Below are 19161 nucleotides of genomic sequence, written 5' to 3' on the forward strand. Positions count from 1 at the left end.
ATATGGACAGGTGCAGTTTGAAGTTGTAGTGGCCTGATGTGCATTTTCTTGGTGCCATAAGCAGTGTGCAGGATCAGAGCCTTGCAGCGTGCGCTGCTTGATCGCACTCTTCCACTTGTGAAAGGGGATTGCTAGTGACTGGGTAGGGCGAGTGGAGGAGGCAGACAGGGCTCTGATGGCATGCGCATGCTGCCCGTGCATGTTGCACATGGGAAGAGGGTTGCACATGCAGCTTCCAGTCAAAACAGGAACAGTTCACATTGTAATGGGACAACCAAAGCATGAGTCAGAAAAAAAGGAGTGGCACTGCCTCAGTTAGTTTACTCTGGACACCTTTCCTACCATGATCACAAAGAAGCACAGCAGAGCAGCAGGGCTAACTTCATAGACATGAAGCATAAAGGCATGGAGGTCTGAGCATGGATGGCCTTCCTCCAGACTTTGCAAGCAGTGGGTTTTTACAGGCAGAGTAACTGAGGGAGGGGGGCTCTGTGATATTGCAGCTTCACAGAACAAAAGATTCAGGACTGCAAACACTGCTGAGGTAGGGGTTAACAGAGAAAATAATGCCAGAAAGAAGCAGGAGAAAGCTACCTTCCTTCACATTTGACTAATACTAATAAGAGCACAACAGGAGGGAAACTGGATCACACCAAAGGTTTGCAGAGCACAGAGCCCAGGCTCCCGCAGTGGCCCATTGTGAATGGCAGGAGGAAGAACTTAGGAAACAGAACTTGTACAGAGTCATCCCTCCCCTAGTCGCACCCTCCTGCCTTCTGGCAACCACTGTAGGGACTTTCTGAGCTGGAGGGCGCATCCAAACCAACATGTTAAGCAATATAATTATTATGACCAAGATAATAACAAAACCACCTAACCTCAGACTCCATCTGCTGAGCTCTAAGAGATGGAGCACACATTCTAGGATGAAAACCAGAAGCAACTTCACTCATCACAAAGCTATGGTTTAATTACTTGTCTTCTGGTGAATTTTGTTTCTCAGAAATCCTTTAAAAAAAGAAAACATCAATCCCACCAGCTTTCTTTCCTCCTTACCCCTTTTAAAAAAATACATAGACTGTAAGTTTATTTAAAATGTAAATTAACCACATTGCCAGTGACAGATAACAACGATAAACATTTATGCTAAGCTGCATTTTTCTTATCTCCCAAGATTGTTTTACTCGATATCCTGAAAGCATGAAACAAAATGAAAGACAGATCATGTGCAGAACTTCCCACTTTCTGCTTGAATGGCAGACAGCTCAAGACATTTGCTGGCTTCTTCACTTACCACTTTTCACATTCAGGCTGCCTTTTGCGGTGTCTTTCCCTAAAACGTTCTCCGCTTCGCAGCTGTACTCCCCAGCATCTTCCAACTTCACCTTGTTGAACTGCAGTCTGGAAATCTTTCTGTTGAAAAGTACAGCAGACATTTCTTACTTGATTGCTAACCACCCTCATGAATTGATAACCATTCCTGGCCCTGGTACGCTGCCTGGTACATCACCCCTTCTTGAGAGGATGGGCTGCCTGATCTCACAAGCTGAATAGGCACTCAAGCCTGGTCAGGATTCGGATTAGACCCTTCCCAGGCATCACAACCACCATGACTTCCTAAATGAACATCTCCCTCTGAACCCACTGCTCTTAGCATGTTGCTGTGGTTTGGTCTGACACCTGCTCTCATTCACACAGAAGGTCTTGTGAGGGGTTGAGCCCAAGAGTCCCAGCATTCCAGCGCAGACTTTCTTCACTGAAGAAAAGCCACTTTACTGTTAGACGGTGGGATCTGCCTGCGAGACAGAGATGTAGAGATGAGATGCATGTTCTGCACCTTCCTCAGCAAGAAGGCTGAGCAGTCCAGTGCGTCACTTGCTGTGTTCAGCAGTGTCACACACTCAACACAAACACCCACAGGGTCAGGGGGGACTCATCACTTTCCAGCCTGCAAATCAAAACCCTGTGGTTTGACCTAGACAGCTAGCTTGTAGCTTTATCCAGGCCAACAAATAGGACAAGCACTTTGTTTCCCCAATATACACACATTCCAATATACTACAAATATGTGGGGCTGAACTGCACACAGTCATCAGCCAGAAGTGCCTCGAAAGAGCAGAAGACAATGATTGCCCGTGCCACCTAACAACTTGTGGTGTGTTCTTCATGGGAGAGGGAGCAGCTCTGCGGCAGAGCTCTGCGGCACACGGGGAAGACAAGCGTTGTCTTTCCCACTGGCTATGACTGATGTCTCATTGTCTGCAATGTCTCTCTGACTAATAGTCAAAACCTTTTGTTGCCTAGTTTAACAGAGATCTATAGGAGCCTTCAACACACACTGAATACCACCCAAGAGACCACAGTGGGACTCTCACATTAGGCCCTGGTTTACTACATTTCCTCCATTGTAGCTTTCTTATCAAAAACTACCCTGTGTATTCTTCTCATGAGAACATCCCTCTGCTTTCTACCCCAAGCTTTTATCTCAGGTCTGTGTCATACAGTCAATTTATTTAGAGACTTGGAAACACTGACAGCTTTAGAAAGAGGTCCCAGTGGTCTATCTCACTGAAGGCAAATAAAATTCCTTTTATGTGGAAAATAATCATTATCTTTGGACATATTTGCAATGTTACAGTGTCATCTGAGAAGGACTTTTCTTTGGGCTCTGCAAATCATCGTCCATAGGAAGGTCTTCACAGAAGCACACTGGCATATTTTTAATACCCTGACATGCTGTTCTACTGGGAGGCACGATGCAATGACACAGTGTGAACATCTCACTAGTTATATTAGTAAATTAAAAGCACTTGGAGACAACTTGATACAGCTCCCAGGATACAGGCACTGCCCTGTTTTACAGGATGTGGTCAAGTGTTCAATTGCACGAGTTTAGGCCCCATGTGGAGCAATTTTTAAATGAATGTTGACAGTATGCAAAGACCTCTTGAATCCCTCTAATCCTAGGTCTCCCCTAATCCACTGTGTAATGAAGTTATTTGGGCCAACATGTTCCAACATGGGTGCCTAAACAAGCAGGCTGATTCAGAGTGGTGCAAAGCTGCCTTGACTCCCAGTACTGTACACTTCTCTGAATTTTGTAAAGTCTCTTAGAGCAACCTGTAAAGTCCTGGGTATCATTGTCCTCGCTGCTGTGGTGCCTTAGGACTCAAGCAGCACCCAAGACACAGCAAAGCATTTAAAAGCCTCCAGGGCCTGTTGCTGCCCGATGGAAATTGGGTTCTGCATCTTGCTGGGGAAGTATGATGGGCACCTGATGAAGGTTGGCTCTGTTGGGCTGTAGTGCCCGGTTCAGGCAAAGAGGCAGGTATAGGAACCCTTGCCAAAGGGGTGAGGTGGGCTTCTGGTACTACTGCATGCAACTCCAACAAGACTGCCCCAGCACAGCACAGCCATTACTTTCTCTCAGCTGTCTCAACCCCCATTGACAGAATACACCATTTGTTTTATAAATCACCCCTATGACAGGCTTGTAGTTATTGCTGCAATGCAGAATGAAAAGGCAGGCAGCACGTGTTGAAAGCAGTGTGGAAGAGTGAGGTTCTAACTCAAAGTCCTGTAGAAAACACCACCCTTGCACACCAGCATGCTGAGGCTGACAGTGCAGAGCTGAAAGCATTAGCAGACATGCTGTCTTCAGCTGCTGGAAGACAGATATTCTGATGATAACTGGCTACATTGCAATCTCATATGCACAGCATGTTTCATTGTGTGTAGTAACTGGAAAAATCCACCATGGCATTAGAATATGCCTATGTACGTGACCTTTTACAGATAAAGGGTTTTAATTCCCAAAGATACAAATTAGTAAGCTATTAGTGACACAAAAGGCTAATGAAAGGGGGCACACTTGCCAAATTCATCTACAAGAACAGGATGAGAGACATTTGGTCTTTTACCTGGAACTCAAGAGGAATGTGACCAGAATAAAAAGCAATGATGGCATTTATAGCATATCAGCATCAAGGTGAAACCAAAGAGCATTATTTTGCTTTAATGCACAAAAATGTTGTACTGTCAAAAGTGCTTATTCTTATTTTGTATCACAGTTTGTTGAAATTCTCCTGGATTGCAAGATCCCCCTAAAAAATCAAGAGCTTATTCTTGCTTTTCGTACCCCAGACAAATGGTATAGCTATGCTTGGTCTACACACTGCGCTAATGTCAGGTAACAGACTTGGGGGAGAGAGATGAAGGGTACAGACAAGGATCAGCTTTAATGTGGAGCATAGCCACAGTAAAGAGAATTCCCCTATTCCAGGAAGCACTGAAACAGCCAGAGAGATACCTTGTTTCATAGCATTAGCCATGCACCTTTTAATTCACATGGATAATGCCTGTGCACTAGAACTGAACTAAAGGATGTAAAAGAGACTAGAACTTGCTTGATCTGTGTGTGGCAAAGACAAAGATGATCAGTCTGTCTCTGTTCTATTTTACTATCTCCAAGTGCTACAAAAATACCTCCAAACTGCCTAGGAAATTGGTTTTTCAAGTTTGTGTTCTTCCTCCTGCTGCCCCATGGGCAGGCACTTTGTTCACTTGAGGGCTGAGGCATGTTTTTACAGAAACACCGAGTAATAGCATATGAGGAATTAGGTTGTGCACAGGAGTTTTGTATCAAGTCCCTACTGCCCTTCTGGGCAGCATGTCTCTTGGGGTCACCAGCGCCTGGGAAAGACCTACCATATGCATTCACAAGGGTGCCTGGCTGGCAGACAATGCCATTCTTCTGGAGGAAGGCAGTGCCCTGGGCTGTTTGTTCAGTGAAAGGGCCAGGGTCACTTACAGATCCCATCATTTCACTGCAGTGCAACTCTGCTGACATTTCTTTACTCCAGGGGAAAATCTGCCTTATTGTCTTTTCTGACCCTCAGCACATATGACTTAGCCACGTACTAATTATCTCCTGTAGTGCCAGTGGAGGAATACGCCATGGGGAATATGTTGTCTGCAAGCTCTGGGGGATAGGATTCATAAGGAGACCTTCAGCCTGGCCAGAAGAAGATCCCCCAAAATACCTTTCTGGCCAAGAGAAAAGAGTCCCCCAGAGGGCAGTTTGGAACGATGAGTAAATGACCCTCTGTGGTGCCAATCTCCAGACTACAATGGGAAACAAGGAGATCAACCCTTGGCTGGGACCTACACAAAGATCCTGGCAAATTCTGGCTGGGAAGGGTGGCCTCATCTGCTGTAATTTAGACATCTCAGAGTTAGACATCTAAATGTGAGCTTGGGCCCTGAGGCCTCCAGTATAGGCAGAGGAAAAGAAACAGACACTTTATCTCAGCCAAGGAGGAACTTTTCATGACAGGAGTCATGTTCCCACCAGCACTTTGGTCAAGCTTGAATTGTTTTTCTCCTCTTCCCTACTGCCAAGTGGAAATGGGATCATCTTCCCCGGTCATCTCCTTGCAAAGCCATTCATCTCAGAGCATGTGAGCAGGAGAGCAGCTGCCACAAGCTGCCTCCAAGACACCTACATTTCACTGAGCACTCTGTGTTCCTTATGTGAGTTCAGCTGCTTCTGCATCACTCAGGAAAAAAATAGCTTTAGGATTACTACTGCTGTAGTATTTTACTAGTCTTCTACAAATAGGGTAGCTAACACATAAGTAATAAAGAAGTCAAGGAATTAGCTGATGAAAAGAATTTGAAGACTACACCACATGTGGCCCCTAAGTCGTCAGTGAAGAACACTGCACATAGTAAACACACCTGAGATCCTAGGAAAAGGAAATTCCCAAATATGACCCTTGCAAAGGACACACTGAATACAGTGTGTTTACCTATTATTAGTGAATAACTGTGGTTACGTATTAACTCCATTCCTCTCTGTTTGCACAGAGAGCCAGTGGCAGGAAGCAAACCAATATTGCAGAAAGCAGAAAGGCCAGCAATTGCTGTAATGTGTGCTGCTTACACTCCTGCCAAAGATTTAATTGGTGCCTATGTGCTGCCCTGGCACTCTACACGGTGGTGCACTTGTACTGAGGGAGCAGGTTAATGATTGGCAATAAGATTCAGAATATCCAGTTCTTCAGTTTACAGTCAAGAAGTGTTGTCCAGTGACTGCCAAACATCAGGCAGCCTCACTGGCTGCAGCAGGAGCTTTCAGTGCCCTGACCTTGAGGAACACGTTCATCTTCCCCAGCACACAGTAGGCTAAAATCAGGCAGAAGACATCACTGCAATGCAAAGCAGAGAGGGGATGGCCATGGCAAAGCACCTCTGTCAGGGCAGGAGCGGCAGCCAGGAGCATCCTCTCTCCTGCACTGCCAGGTGGAAACCACCCCAATCTCTTCCCTGCCCTTCAGTTACAGATCACCACAATAGAGCTGGGCACGCTGGCTGCGCTTTGCTGTGCTTCAGAAAAACAAGTGGCCCTATGCTGGCTGCGCTTTGCATGGCATCGTGCTAGGGCATGATCTGGCTAGTTCAGGATTAGCTACAGAAACAACAAATGGGAAAGGGGGAAAAAAGTGCTCTCAAGCAAAGCAATCAAATAAGAGGGGTATGGACAAGGAGGTTCAGACTTTTCAGCTCGGCCATCATCCCTTCTGCAGTGGGTGAAGTACTCCTTCCACCTCCCGTCACACCATCATTTGCCCCTCTCAGTGTTTGTCCTGCTGGGACTGTGGGAGAAGCAGGTGTGGGAGACAGATAATGTTCTTGTGGATGCCCAGGACAGGACCAGTCAACCCCTGACCCCCTCTCCCTGCTCTCTCCTACCCCTGTCCCCCAACATTAAAGTGCTGTTCTAACCTGAAAAGCAGATTTGCCCCTTCTTTGCTCAGCAGTGCTGTTGTCTCTCTGTGCCCAGGCTTGGGACAGGCTGATTTTAAAAGGAAAACTTGACCGTCCTCACTCTGCCGAGCTGTCGCTGACGCTGGTCTCAGAGTGAGAGCTGGAATCCCTTCTGGGTCATGCAGCGTCAACAAAAGGGGAAAAGATCGATAAGTACGCTCCAAAGAGCAGGGTCACTTGTGCAACCCCCCTGCATCCTCAAAATCAGCCTGGGGCCACATTCATGAATTGCCACAGATGTTCCTGCAACGGGAAGAGGTGTAGGGTAACAGAGGCAGCATAATGCAGCCACACACCTGTCCCTGGAGTGGACTTTGTGGCTGCTCTGTTAAGAGACAAACCCTTGTGTGCTGCTGCTCTTTGTGCCGGGCAAGTCTGTCACTGCTGCCAGGATGTGAAAACAATAAATACATAAAAGCTGAATTTTGGGCTAAGGCTGATGCACAGACCTGATGTCAGTGCAGGGTCCATTGTATTACTTGTCCTGGAATTCAAAGCAATTGATCCATCCCACAAATGTTTCCTCCAACCGCAATGCCAGGATTTTAATTTCTTCGAGAAAATTTAGATCCTGGAGCAGTACTCTGAGGCCAGCTCAGAGCAAGTTCTTTCCCTGCTTAATGTGATATCTCACAGGAGCACACTAGCAGCCTCCCAGGAGTCAGGGACCTCCCAGCACCAAATGTGGAACAGATACCTCCCTGTCCCAAAGAGCATATGACCTCAATATAGAGACGAGACACCCCTGGTAGGTGTGCAGCCAGGACAGTGTGCAGAGGTCTCACCATATCAGCTGGTTCTGTAGCAGGGAGGGGAAGAGAAGGTCAATGCTGCTAAGGAGAAGGCACAGAGGTCCTAGTTTGGAAGCATATCACATATTACTTGGAGGCTGATATGCTGGGAAAATCAGAGGCAGGACAAAAACTTCAGGAATTGCCAGAAGAGGGGAAGGCCTTCAAAGCAAAGCCAATTAGTTTTAAAGAATCAGGGGAAAAGGAGAGGGAGGTGACCTACTAAAAGCAGCTGTCTGGGGTGAGCCCTGAGCAGAGGACAGGAATGGAGATGAGCAGAGCAAGGCTGCAAATACCCAGATCAGGAAAAAGCATTTGTGGGAATAGAGGACATGGGAAAGGGATGGCACCTTCAGATGGACAGAGAACTACCCCTCCAAAACATATCACTATGGTGGTACACAGTGTTGTGCAAGAGATTCAGTTACAGTTTTGGGGCTCCTTTCTGAGTTTGGAGCCGTTGGGATGGATGTCATTCTTCTCTTCCTAAGTCATTTTTCTGCAACTGGTACATATCACAGATCCTCACCAGTGCGTGATCCACGAAGTCTAAGGGGGACCTGGCAAATACATGCCTGTAGGTATATAATGTGCTGTCCCAGGTGAACTGCCTGCAGCCTCAGCCCTCACCCCAGCCCTCCTTCCCCAAAGCAAAGCATTTTAACTTAAACTGGATGAATGGGATTTCAGCTCATGTCTCAATGAGTGCTTCAACCTAATCTGTGATATTTTGCAACCACAGTGGGCTAAGGTCTGTAGGGAGATTTTTTTTTCTTTTTTAAGCAGCCAACATCACTGGAAAAAAAAACCATACAAAATTTCAGGCACGTAAAGCTTCTTCCATCTTTAAGTTCGCACACACCATCAGTTGAAGCAGCCCAGAATCTGACCGTAACTTGTTAGTCACTATAACTCAGTCAAGTTTGATTAAATGCCCATTCTCTGAATCTCTTAGGAGCCCCAACTTGCAAAGTTTGTAGATTGTTCTAGCTCAAGACCCAGCTGCTTCTCCTTTCAGTTCTCAAATTCCCTGGTTCAGTCCCAGGTGCATTGGCCAATATGATGTCCATCATGTCCTTTAAAACAACAAACAGACAAACAAAGGAAATGCTCTCCTTCACACCCCCCTCCAATAAAGTGCCTTCAGCAGCTAAAACCAAATCCCAAATATCGGAGACTTATAATGACATCGTGAGAGTTAGCAAGGCAGAAGCTCCCTTGGTGATTATAACAACACCGGTGCTTGAGAAGAGTCTTAGCTTCAAGGCATCTGGAATTGCTCTTGCAAGATCCATTGTCAAAAGAGCTTTTTCCTTTGTTTAAAAATGTCAGCCTGAAGACCCCTGCCAGAGTGGTGGTATAGCCTGCTTCGGTTCACTCTGGCTCCCACAAGGCTTTAGCAGTTCTCTTTGCCCCTCCTTGTCTCCAGGCTTAATTAGGAAATCATTTATCTTTATTGGCACTCTCTTTCCCTGCTGCTTTGGCATTTTTTTTGCCTTCATTCCAGTGCAGTGAGCTGTACAGGGAAGACCACAGCCCCATTCATTGTGGGTGGGGAATAATCTACAGCAGTGAGCTCTACAAGGAAGACCCCAGCAATGAATCTGCCCCAACTAGCATTGCCTGAGGGACTACTGTACAGAAACTGGAGAAGGGTATCCCTTGGCTCCACTTACAGGCTAACAATAGGGATTCCTGGTGATACTGAAAGTAGGACACTACTCCCAGGGGATGATATATAGTCAGCCTGTCCCAAACTGAACTGCCAACCCTCTCCAATCTAATGATACTCCTACTTCATCACCCCAGCAATCTCCCTTGGTAAAAGAGCACACAAAGAGAAGAGGCTGTATGGACAGCCACAGCTAGGGGACTACCAGGCTCCTGGACCCTCTCTGACTCCATCTGAAGATCTACATATCTCAGGGCTGAGCCCTGAGCCCTGAAGTGGGGTAGGTTCTCTACACCTCCACAAACAGAAAATTCCTTGGCTTTCTCCACAATTGGCATTTGACCATTTGCTGAGACAGTCAGAGAGTCAAAACCCAACCTTAACTTTTTGGGAGCTAGCAGCCTCAATCGGATCTCAGATGCACTCAGCAGAAAATGGTATTGCTTTGGCAGCTCAAAAGGAGATCCACTCACTATGCTGTACTTCCACTACTGCATGCAATTCTTTCTGGGTAATTTCTCTAGGTTGCCCATCAACTGTGTTTTATTTAAGTTGAGCCAGAGATAAAATTCCAGCCAATAATGTCTTCCACCTTAAAGAGAAATTTCCTTTTCGTGCAAGCCAGTCTTGCCTCAGCCTGTTACTAATTACAGATGGAACATGCAGTTCAGAAAGGAGGAATTAGAATTGTTCCCATCCCTCCAGCAAATACCCATTGGAAAAAAAAAAACAAACAAACAACCTACTCCTTTACCTGATGGCACCAGAAGTTTGCCAGTAGGTTTAAAAAACAAGATGGGAGATGATTGATGGAAAAGCTGAAGAGCTGACATGCAGTTAACTGCTTCTCTCCTTACAACATATACTTCCTTTATTTTCAAAGAGATGTCCTACTTTAGGAAGGCCAATGGGATCAGATGAAAACTTGATCACAAAAAAAAAGGCCTTCAGTCATGCTTTCTAGGTAGAGGTCTTAAGGCTCTTTAAACACACAGGGAAGAAAGCCAGGCACAGAGCAGTAGAGGAATGAGTCACAGAGGGCAACCATGTTCTTCTTGTCTCCCATCCTAATCCTCTGCATGTTGTCTAAGGACTGCAGTGTTTGAAAGAGTCTGACACAAAGCTGTGCCCAGCTCTACTGGGACACACAGGGCCAATGGAAACACTATGGACAAGATCTCCACGTTCTGGCAGGGCTCGTTTTGTCTGGCTCCAGCAGACAACCCTATTAAGTCTTTGGATCAAACTTTTAAAGAAATTATCCTGTGTGTCTGGCCAGGTGCTGCAGAGTCTGTGAAGCTTTTTGCCTTGTGTACTTTATGAAAGTCCCTCCCCAGTTCTCTATTTCTAGCTCCCTGGAAACCCCACTCTACTCCGAACTAAAATGAAGAGCAGAGGAGTATCTGGAGACCAGTGTTATCTCTAGGTGGAGTCAAATGTACAAACCCCTTTATTCTTGAATTAATCATCATAGAGTAAGACTTCTTTTTCTGAGCTTTACAGTTTAGGATGCTTAGCCTTCCCTGGAGTCCCCTCCTAACATGCTAGAAGTAATGAGGTACACCCATATCCCATTTCCAGTTTTGGGTCCCTATGGTAAACTCAGCCCCACTAGCTACTTAATGGAGATATCAAAGTCATGCGGAGTCCCTCAATCCTCAGTCTGCATGCACAGAGCATTTTTAAATGCCTATTGCATGCAGTCAAGACCAGAAGGAGGCAGGTCCAAAGCCAGAAAACACTCTGCCCTTGAGGTGTCTTCAAGCACAGAGACCTAGCAAACCCAGTGGAGAGAAGAGCCTGAAAGCAGAGGGTGACAGACTGGGTGTGCACACACCCATCCAGATCTGCCTGGAGAAGTGTTCCTGCACTATTGACTGCTCAGCAAGGGGCAAATGGTCAACAAGGGGTTATCCTCTCAGAGCTGTCCCAGCTTGACAGCTGCTTGAGTCTAGTGTCTGTAGCCAGGCTCAAGCCCTAGAGAGGCAACCTCTCCACTTAACAATGTGTTTTAATGGCAGCAGGATGCAGGAGCAGGGATGGGAAGTGATTCTGGGAGCAGATCAGCAGGGAGGCTTTGGGCTCACACCTTTGGTGCTGAGAGAGCCTCAGACACTGGAGGAGGCAGGTGCTCAGCTTTCTTTAAAATGTTTACCCTTGGGCTTATTTTGCCAGCAGGAAGCACTTCTAGCATGCACATGTCTTTGGCCTGTCACTGGCAGGCTGTGAGCCAGCGTGTTGCCATGGAAACTGGTAAATGCAAAATTATGACTTGACAGCAGTGTCCTGAGGAAAGAGGATCAACCTTCTGCCATATGTTTATGGCCCTAACCCAGGGAGTGCGTGCCCCTGCTGCACCACTGTGGGTGGGAAGCCATCCTGTCACAGCTTTGTGCTGGACACAGGGTGCCAGGAGGCAAGAAAGGACTATGATCTCTGGGAGCACAGCAGGGAAATGCTGCAAGAGGCACTTCTCACCATTGCCAGGATCCCTCCCCAGAGACTTTTGCTGGGTGTTTGGTCTGGGGCTGATTGCTCTCTAGCTCTGAGGGAAATAGCTCCCCCACATCCCTGTGAGACCCCAGCACCAGTGAGCTCATGGTCCCACAAGCTGCCTGCCCGCAAGGATGCAGTGTCTACATGGGGTGGACCAGCAGAATTCTCACACCTGGCTGCAGTGGGTGTTGCAGACATTCCTCCAGGGCATCCTAGCTCCAGTATCCGTAAGTAAAGAACTGAGGCCATGATGGTGACAAGGTTCACAGAGATACTGAGGGCAACAGAGCAAAAAGGCAGGCACAGTTCTGCCCTACCTCTGCTGCCTGCAAGCCCAGATAGCCCCTCCGGACCAGATGGCATCCAATAGATTCCAGTCAGTTATCCTAGATCCGCTGGTGTTTCTAGCTTAAGACTTCCAGTGACCACCTCTCTCCTCATCCCAAAACAGCTAGGAATCCTACAGTTATTATGAAGGAAGTCAACCATTTTGGGTGTGACTTTGAACTCAAAACCAACAGGACTGAAATTAAATTAGAACACTTAACAATGACCCATTCGAGCACTAACTGATTTTTTTTCTAACTGATTTTTCAGTGGCTTCTAATTTTAAAAATTAAGACTCTGTCAATCCATAATGAGAAGAGGTGAGCTATTGTTCACACACTGAGACATAACATATATTAGCAAAGAATTAGTTTAAATTTTTCCAAGGATTCAGGCAGTTGTGAGCTGACTTTGTTGCTGGCTAGGTCAGGATATATGAATGTAAGCATACCCATGATTATGGAATAATTTTAAGATATATCATATGTAAATATTTGGCCTTGAAAAATATCAGCATGGATCCATTTAAATCAATTCCCAGTGAGAACCCCTTACCTTCATCACTGGGGCCTATTTCTTCCAGTGTTTTTGCACTGCCTGAATGAGGTGGTCCCTAGGATGACACTCACTGACAGCAGCTGCCCAAGAGCTTCGCTACGTGGGGAGTTTGGGGCAGCCACGATGGAGCTTGCCCTGGGTGTAGCAATGCAAGATCTAGCATGAGACAAGGCCTCGGCAGGTGACTGCAAGCCCTAATCAGACTATTGTGATATGCGATGTGCTTTTGCATCCTCGCAGTTGCCTTAAGTGCTGTCGAGTCCACCTAAATTCAGGAGAGAACAGTGATTCTCCCCACATTTATGCAGGCCCACTGCTGGCTGGTGGGGTGACTGCTGAGTTTGGATAGCTTCTGCATTCAAACCTCTAATCACAAAGAAGGATTCACCCCAGGTACCTGAGCTGCCTACAATGAGTCTACAGCTAGCAGGGAAAGAGTTATCTCCTCAGGTCACTGGACACCCATCTCAGACATCCAGTAACACAGTTACCCAAGGAGAGACCCATCTACAAACCCAGCATCTATCCTGTGTGTGCCTTGCTCCTCTCTCTCAGCTACTTTTTCACGAAACTGGGAATCTTGCTCACTCTCCTGGGCATAGTAAGTGGGCTGTGCATGGTCCTGTGACTCCAAGGAAACATCTCAGTATCACTCAGCAGTGACTCGGAGAGCACGGCACCACTTCAAGCCAGGCGGTCCCCCGGACCCAGACACTCAGCTTTAGTGAGCAGAGGCAGAGCAGACCCGTAGTATACTTACTTCCCATTCCCATACTTGATCCGGATGTCTTTGCTCTTCTTCAGCTCTTTGCCATCTTTAAACCATTTGTAGGATGGCTGAGGGTTTCCAGCAGTCGCCTCACATTTCAGTGAAATCTTTTCACCGACATGAACGTTTGGGCTTTTCAGTTTCTTCAGTTTGGGAGGGACAGCTACAAAAAGAGAAACCAGACAATGTGAAACCTGCCTCTTTCAGAGGCTGCAAACAAGCGATGTGAGCCCACCAAGTCCCCTCCCCTGGAAAAAGAACTTGCTGCCCCTGCTGCTGCGTGATTGTTGGAGAGGGGCTGCATGCCAGCTCAGCTCCCCAGGTTTTACCAGCACACAGGCTGGGAAGGAGCACAGAGTCAGAACCACCCACAGGGGGAGCAGAGGGACACCCTGGGTCTGGATCACTCTTTGCTCCACATGGTCAGACTTGACAGCTCCACAGCTGCCCTTAGTCATGCAGGCAGTACCCTCCTGCCTCCTGCTAGTGCAGGGGTTTGCTCTGCTCTCCAGGCTCTCCCACCAGGAGCGCAAGCTCTTCAGAGCTTCCCTGCATCCTGTCATTGTTGCCAATGATTACCAACACCTACATGACCTCTGCCACTGCCAACGGGCATGCTGCCAATCCCACAAACCCACAAACCACAGCCAGAGCATTTTGCTGCAGAACCAGCAGAAGCAGGTCATGGGGAGCAGTCCCCCGGCCCTCAGCAGTGTATGCCATGGATACTCTGTGCCTCCTGCTTAGATGGGTGGTCACTGAGCACGACAGTGTCAGCAGCAGAGCAACAGCCACTGAGAGGGACTGCGGTGAAAACCTGCACATACAAAGGATGAAAATTGGAGGGACAGCTATTCTTCAGATTCACTTAGAAAAGTGAAAGAATAAAGCTATTTTAAATGGTCTTAGGTCCTGTAATGTCAGGCTGGCCAGCAGCCTTTCCAGTGTGAAAAGCCTGGCTCTGCATGTGAGCTTCCCTGAGTGTTTCAGAGAGGTGATTTTACCATGCATCGGGAACATCAGGCAGAGAGGGAGACACTTCTTATCAGTCTCTGCCAGGCATTATATTAAATCTGACAAGAAAGGATTAGCAGGTTTGCAATTTTTCTTTCAACTGACAGCTCTGTAGTCTTGTATCTCCCTTTTTCATTCTGAATGTTAACCTTAAAAAAGGAAATAGCAAGTTGCTGGTTTTGCCTTAAGAATATTGGTAACAATGGTTTCCACTTGTCTAAGATGTGTTACAGATAAAGTATTTCCTCTCTCTGATATGCACAAGCCGTCTTTTAATTGCCTAGTGCATTCTGATCTTGTGATATGGAAGAGCAATCAAAGGAGGAGGAACTGGATGGGTTTCATTAGAGCAATTGCTATTTTATAGACCTTTGTATGTCTCCACTCATTCTTCATGCCAAGCTAAGTTATCGTAGGTTGGTTTTATTTAAAGGCTCTTTTCACAGAAAGTGATCTTATACAAAATAAAGCACAGCAATCATCACGCATATGCTCCCATGGTAGGAAGCTTTGAGGACTGTCATATTCCTTTGTTTTATGTGCAAAGGCATAAGAAGCTAAATTGTCCTTAACTGAAAAGACACAAACATGGACAGAAATGGAACAGTTCAGGATAACATGAATTGGCTGAGCAAACCTCACAGTGACTGAAAGGCAAACCCAGAGATGTCTGCGTCCATGAGAGGAGAGGTGCTTGGCAGCGCATGGGTGCATATCATAACAGGTCTGGTCCCAAGCACTCCAGACCTTCTGCTGACTCTGAGCTGCACAGCTACACTGCTGCCAAGGCACAGAAGCAAACTTAAGATCCAGGAGTGCAAAGGAAGCATGTTTACCACACCAAGGAGAAAATAAACCCCACCAAATATTCTTCCTGCCTGTTACTTTTGCACACCCAAGCCTGCTGCAGGCTCCCTAGAAACCTGTGCCACAGGCAACAGGATGGAGAGGGCTGCACATGTGCTAATGGGACTGGGACAGCACAAAAAAGGGCTTGGACAGCTGCAGGCAATTGCTTCAGGCTGCACACTGACATCTTGCACTGCTTCCTAGGTAACTGCGTTTTGGCACTGACAAAGAGACCTTAACAAAAATGAACTCAGCTTTCCCCAAATTTCAGGAGTTCTATGAAAATCCAATGTGTCCCAGGTTTTGTGAAGCCATTATCCCTGATCCTTGCCTGGAAATGGCTCACCCAGAAGAGCAGGAAGGCAATAGCAGGAAGGCAATGAATGGAGAAGAGAGCTTGTCTCTTCTCAGAATATTGCGCACAGAGAGCCAGGAAGGTAAACAGAACCTTGCTTTTATAGGGGTCATTTTGGGGAATAGAGAAATAGACTGTGTCAAATATTTATTCTGTCTGAATGTGTGTGTCCGTTGGCTCCCATTGTACACTGAGGTCACCCTGTACCGTGCTAACAGTACACATTTTCCTTAAATACTGGGAAGGTCCTGACCTTGGCACTGGTGCATCTGCTTCATATTACTTCCAGGTTTATGGTGTGCAGAATTATGAAGCAGGCAGCCCTGCCTCTCTCCCCAGAAAATGCTGGCAAGGGTAGAGCAAAGCCCAAAAACCTGGAGATCACTGAGAAGCAAGAAACCTCCCAAGGTCCCTATACCACAGTTCCTCCCCACTGACATGAATCACACCTCACCCAAACCTATACACCTCTTGCACCTTGAGCTCTTGGCCACCAATGATAAATTACATGACATTCCTAAATAGGCAGGTCCAAAGAGACATATGCCAAGTGCAGCACAGATGGAGCTGACACACAGGGCAAGAGTTCTGCTTGCATCGCACCCCTCAGGCAGATGGTCCTGCCCAGAATAAGGGAGGAGAGCATGTCCCCTCTCTTCAGCTGTCTTACTACAGGAGGGAAAGGGACTGTACATTCACCTCACAAGCCACACTTCATGGACTGTAATTCCCTGGTTCAATCAGACAGGACAGTGAAAGGGGAATCCAACCCAGAATATTTTGGACTGTGTCTGGGAAAAGCACTGTGCACAAAGAAACAGAGCTCTGCTCCCTGATGCTCAGCACATCTGTGTGCCTTACTGCTGCACTGCAAGTGTGGCTTGTGCTTGGACAGCAGCATGGAGAGAGCAGGCAGAGCCCCAAGCCTGGGATGCAGCATCCAGAGCCTTGCACAGGCTGCTCTGGTCAAAAGGGAAGCCCAGCCTTGGTCTCCTGGAAGGGCTGCTCTGGGCTGGAGAGTGCCTTTCATAACTCCAGCATCTTTTAGAAAAACAGAGAAAACCTCATTTAGAGCCATTAACTGCCGATGAATCTGCTCAACAACAGCCAAAGACCTTCCACAGCTTTTTATTCATATTGTTTAAACTGCAGCCCTTATTCCTAGCCTGAATTTCTCTAACCTTGGCTTCCAGCCAAAAGATCTTTCTGCTTTTCTCTGGTAAATTTGAATCCCATGTAGCAACCAGAAACCACTTCCCTTTTTAGGTACTTGTAAACCATGAATGACTCACCTTTCAACCTTCTCCAGGAGTAAACTAAAGTAGCTTGAGAGACCAAAGCAGCACACAGAGAGCTAATACTGGAGTATGTCAAAGACAAAGTTTTACATTTTGGTTCATTTTCAGCTTCACCATCAACTCATTCCTTATCTCTGCCCTGACCAAATCACAGAGTTGCAGCTCAGAAAGTCACAAGCTTGGTTCAAACAGACATGAGGATTTTAAAAGTGCCCCCTTTCTTTAGTACTCTGAACATTTTGGATCATTTTAATCTCCTCCCTGTTCAGTACTTTTTCAAACACATTGGGAAAATAAAGTCACTAGCTTCATACATATCAAGATAACATACTATCCCTGGCAAAGTGTCTCAGATGTATACCAAGCAGGGTCCAGGTCCAATTTCCCCACATTTCCACTAGTTCCCGTCTTCCCAGCCTCCTCCACACAGGTTACTGCTGCTCAAATGTGGCCAGTACAGCTTTTGTCAGAACCAAAGCACCAAACCAGGGCCACCCAAGTCACTGCATCATCCTGGTGCAGGCTGAGCTGAAGCTGCCGTTTCAGCTCCTCATCATCTAAATCTGATGGGTCTGGTCTGCCAGCTCGTGGTGTCCTCCACAGCTAGTTTAGCCACACACACTGCTCAGCCGCTGCTGCCACTGGGTTCATGAAAATGGGGAGGAGGTTTTTGGCTGTGCTTGTCAGACTGAGGCTACAGGTAGCTTCAGGAAACCATTTAGGATCCATATCTCTGGTCACCTTGCAATTCTGTCAACCCCTCCTCTCTCCGAATTCAAGTGTCCTCTCCATGGGGGTGAAGAACCACCAGCCTCACAAACCCTGAGGTGTTGGACAGAAGAGGCACCTGCACTCCAGGCAATTTTTCTAATAGGCAACCGTGTCAAAGGTATGCTGTGCTGTAGAAAGGAAGCTTTAGTCCTGGTAGAGCTGAAACCAACAATAAATACAATTTTCTACAGGTTTTTCCTCACTCCAAGGTCATATGAAACCCAAGTAACCATTAGATCCCAGACTACACTAGTTGTGTAAGCCATAAGTATTAACCCTAAAACATGCTGGGGCTGGGATCAGCAAATGCACACAATTTCCTAAGTTGTTTCAAGAGTCGTGTTTCACTAAGGGGCCTTTGCGGGAGAAGTTTGCCGTCTGACAGCAGTCCTGGTGTCTACTGCCAAGTTACCACCTTCTTACAGAGAGGAGAGGGTTATAAAAGTCTAAAACCTTGAGCTCTAAATTACACCAATGAGTTGCTCGAACATCCACCATAAAAGGACTTATATGTACACACTAATTAATTCATTTCTTATTACATTTGACATTACATTGAAGTACCTCTATGATAACAGCATCTCTTTTACTTCTGGTACCTGGAGTATGCCTGAAAGCACCTTAGAGCCTCAACTCATAACATCATTAATCATAAACGGGCAGAGTGCCCAAAGAGAGTCCAACAATGGAGCAGTAACAAAACCACATCCCACCCACAAAGCACCATACATAAACAATCCCTCGGCAGCACAAAGCAGAAGCAAGTCATCCTGGGAAAGGTGCTCAGTGAACTGTTTAAGACCCAGCAGTACTAGCCACAAACACTGCTTCAAGGGCTGTGCCTTGCTCACTGTGGGACATCCACCAGAGCAGACAATCTACAGACACATCTGGGATCTCCAGGCAACAGACATCATAAGTAGACGTGACTTATCTTCCTGGGCTTCTCCACAGGACGCAGTGCCAACCACAGGAGGCTCTCTCACACTGCCTGGCACACACGGTGTGGCAAAATATTTGGGTAGGTGGATCTGGGGAACCGAGAGGCTGGTCCTTCTGTGTCTCTCTGAGCAGCTGAGGAAGAAGGCATCTTAGCTTGAATTCCCATGGCCATGGAAAAGGGTAGAAAAATGTTTTCTCACAGGAATGGGGGGAGATGGGAGGCGAGTTAGGACCTACAAATTCACAGATGATGCCTTGACATGCCTACGTCAGAGCAATGGCTTTCAGCACATTCCCCCGACTGAACTGTAATCCTCAGGTCAGGACACCCCTCCTCTGCAGAAGGGGAGAGAAGCTGCACAGGTGATCTCTTGGAAATGGGCTGTGTTTCTCAAACTGCCCAAGCCATTGGTCCCAAAACAGCCCTTCCACAGAGGTGTCAGGGCTTCTAGCCTCAGGGGTGGAGAAGCTGCAGGTCTGGCAGTGTCTCC

General features: G+C 46.9%; 1 protein-coding gene across 1 annotated transcript in view; it reads right to left on the bottom strand.

Moving 5' to 3' along the window:
* Positions 1 to 19161, bottom strand: part of NRG2 (neuregulin 2) — a 90538-nt gene that overhangs the window by 49664 nt on the left and 21713 nt on the right. Inside the window, exons 2-3 of the mRNA XM_075102373.1 lie at positions 13433 to 13604; positions 1295 to 1413 (exon numbers count right to left, since the gene is read on the bottom strand). Coding sequence (XP_074958474.1) covers positions 1295 to 1413; positions 13433 to 13604 — 291 coding nt within the window. The remainder of the gene's footprint in view (positions 1 to 1294; positions 1414 to 13432; positions 13605 to 19161) is intronic.

The sequence above is a fragment of the Phalacrocorax aristotelis genome, chromosome 8 (assembly GCF_949628215.1).
Source record: "Phalacrocorax aristotelis chromosome 8, bGulAri2.1, whole genome shotgun sequence".
Lineage (NCBI taxonomy): Eukaryota > Metazoa > Chordata > Aves > Suliformes > Phalacrocoracidae > Phalacrocorax > Phalacrocorax aristotelis.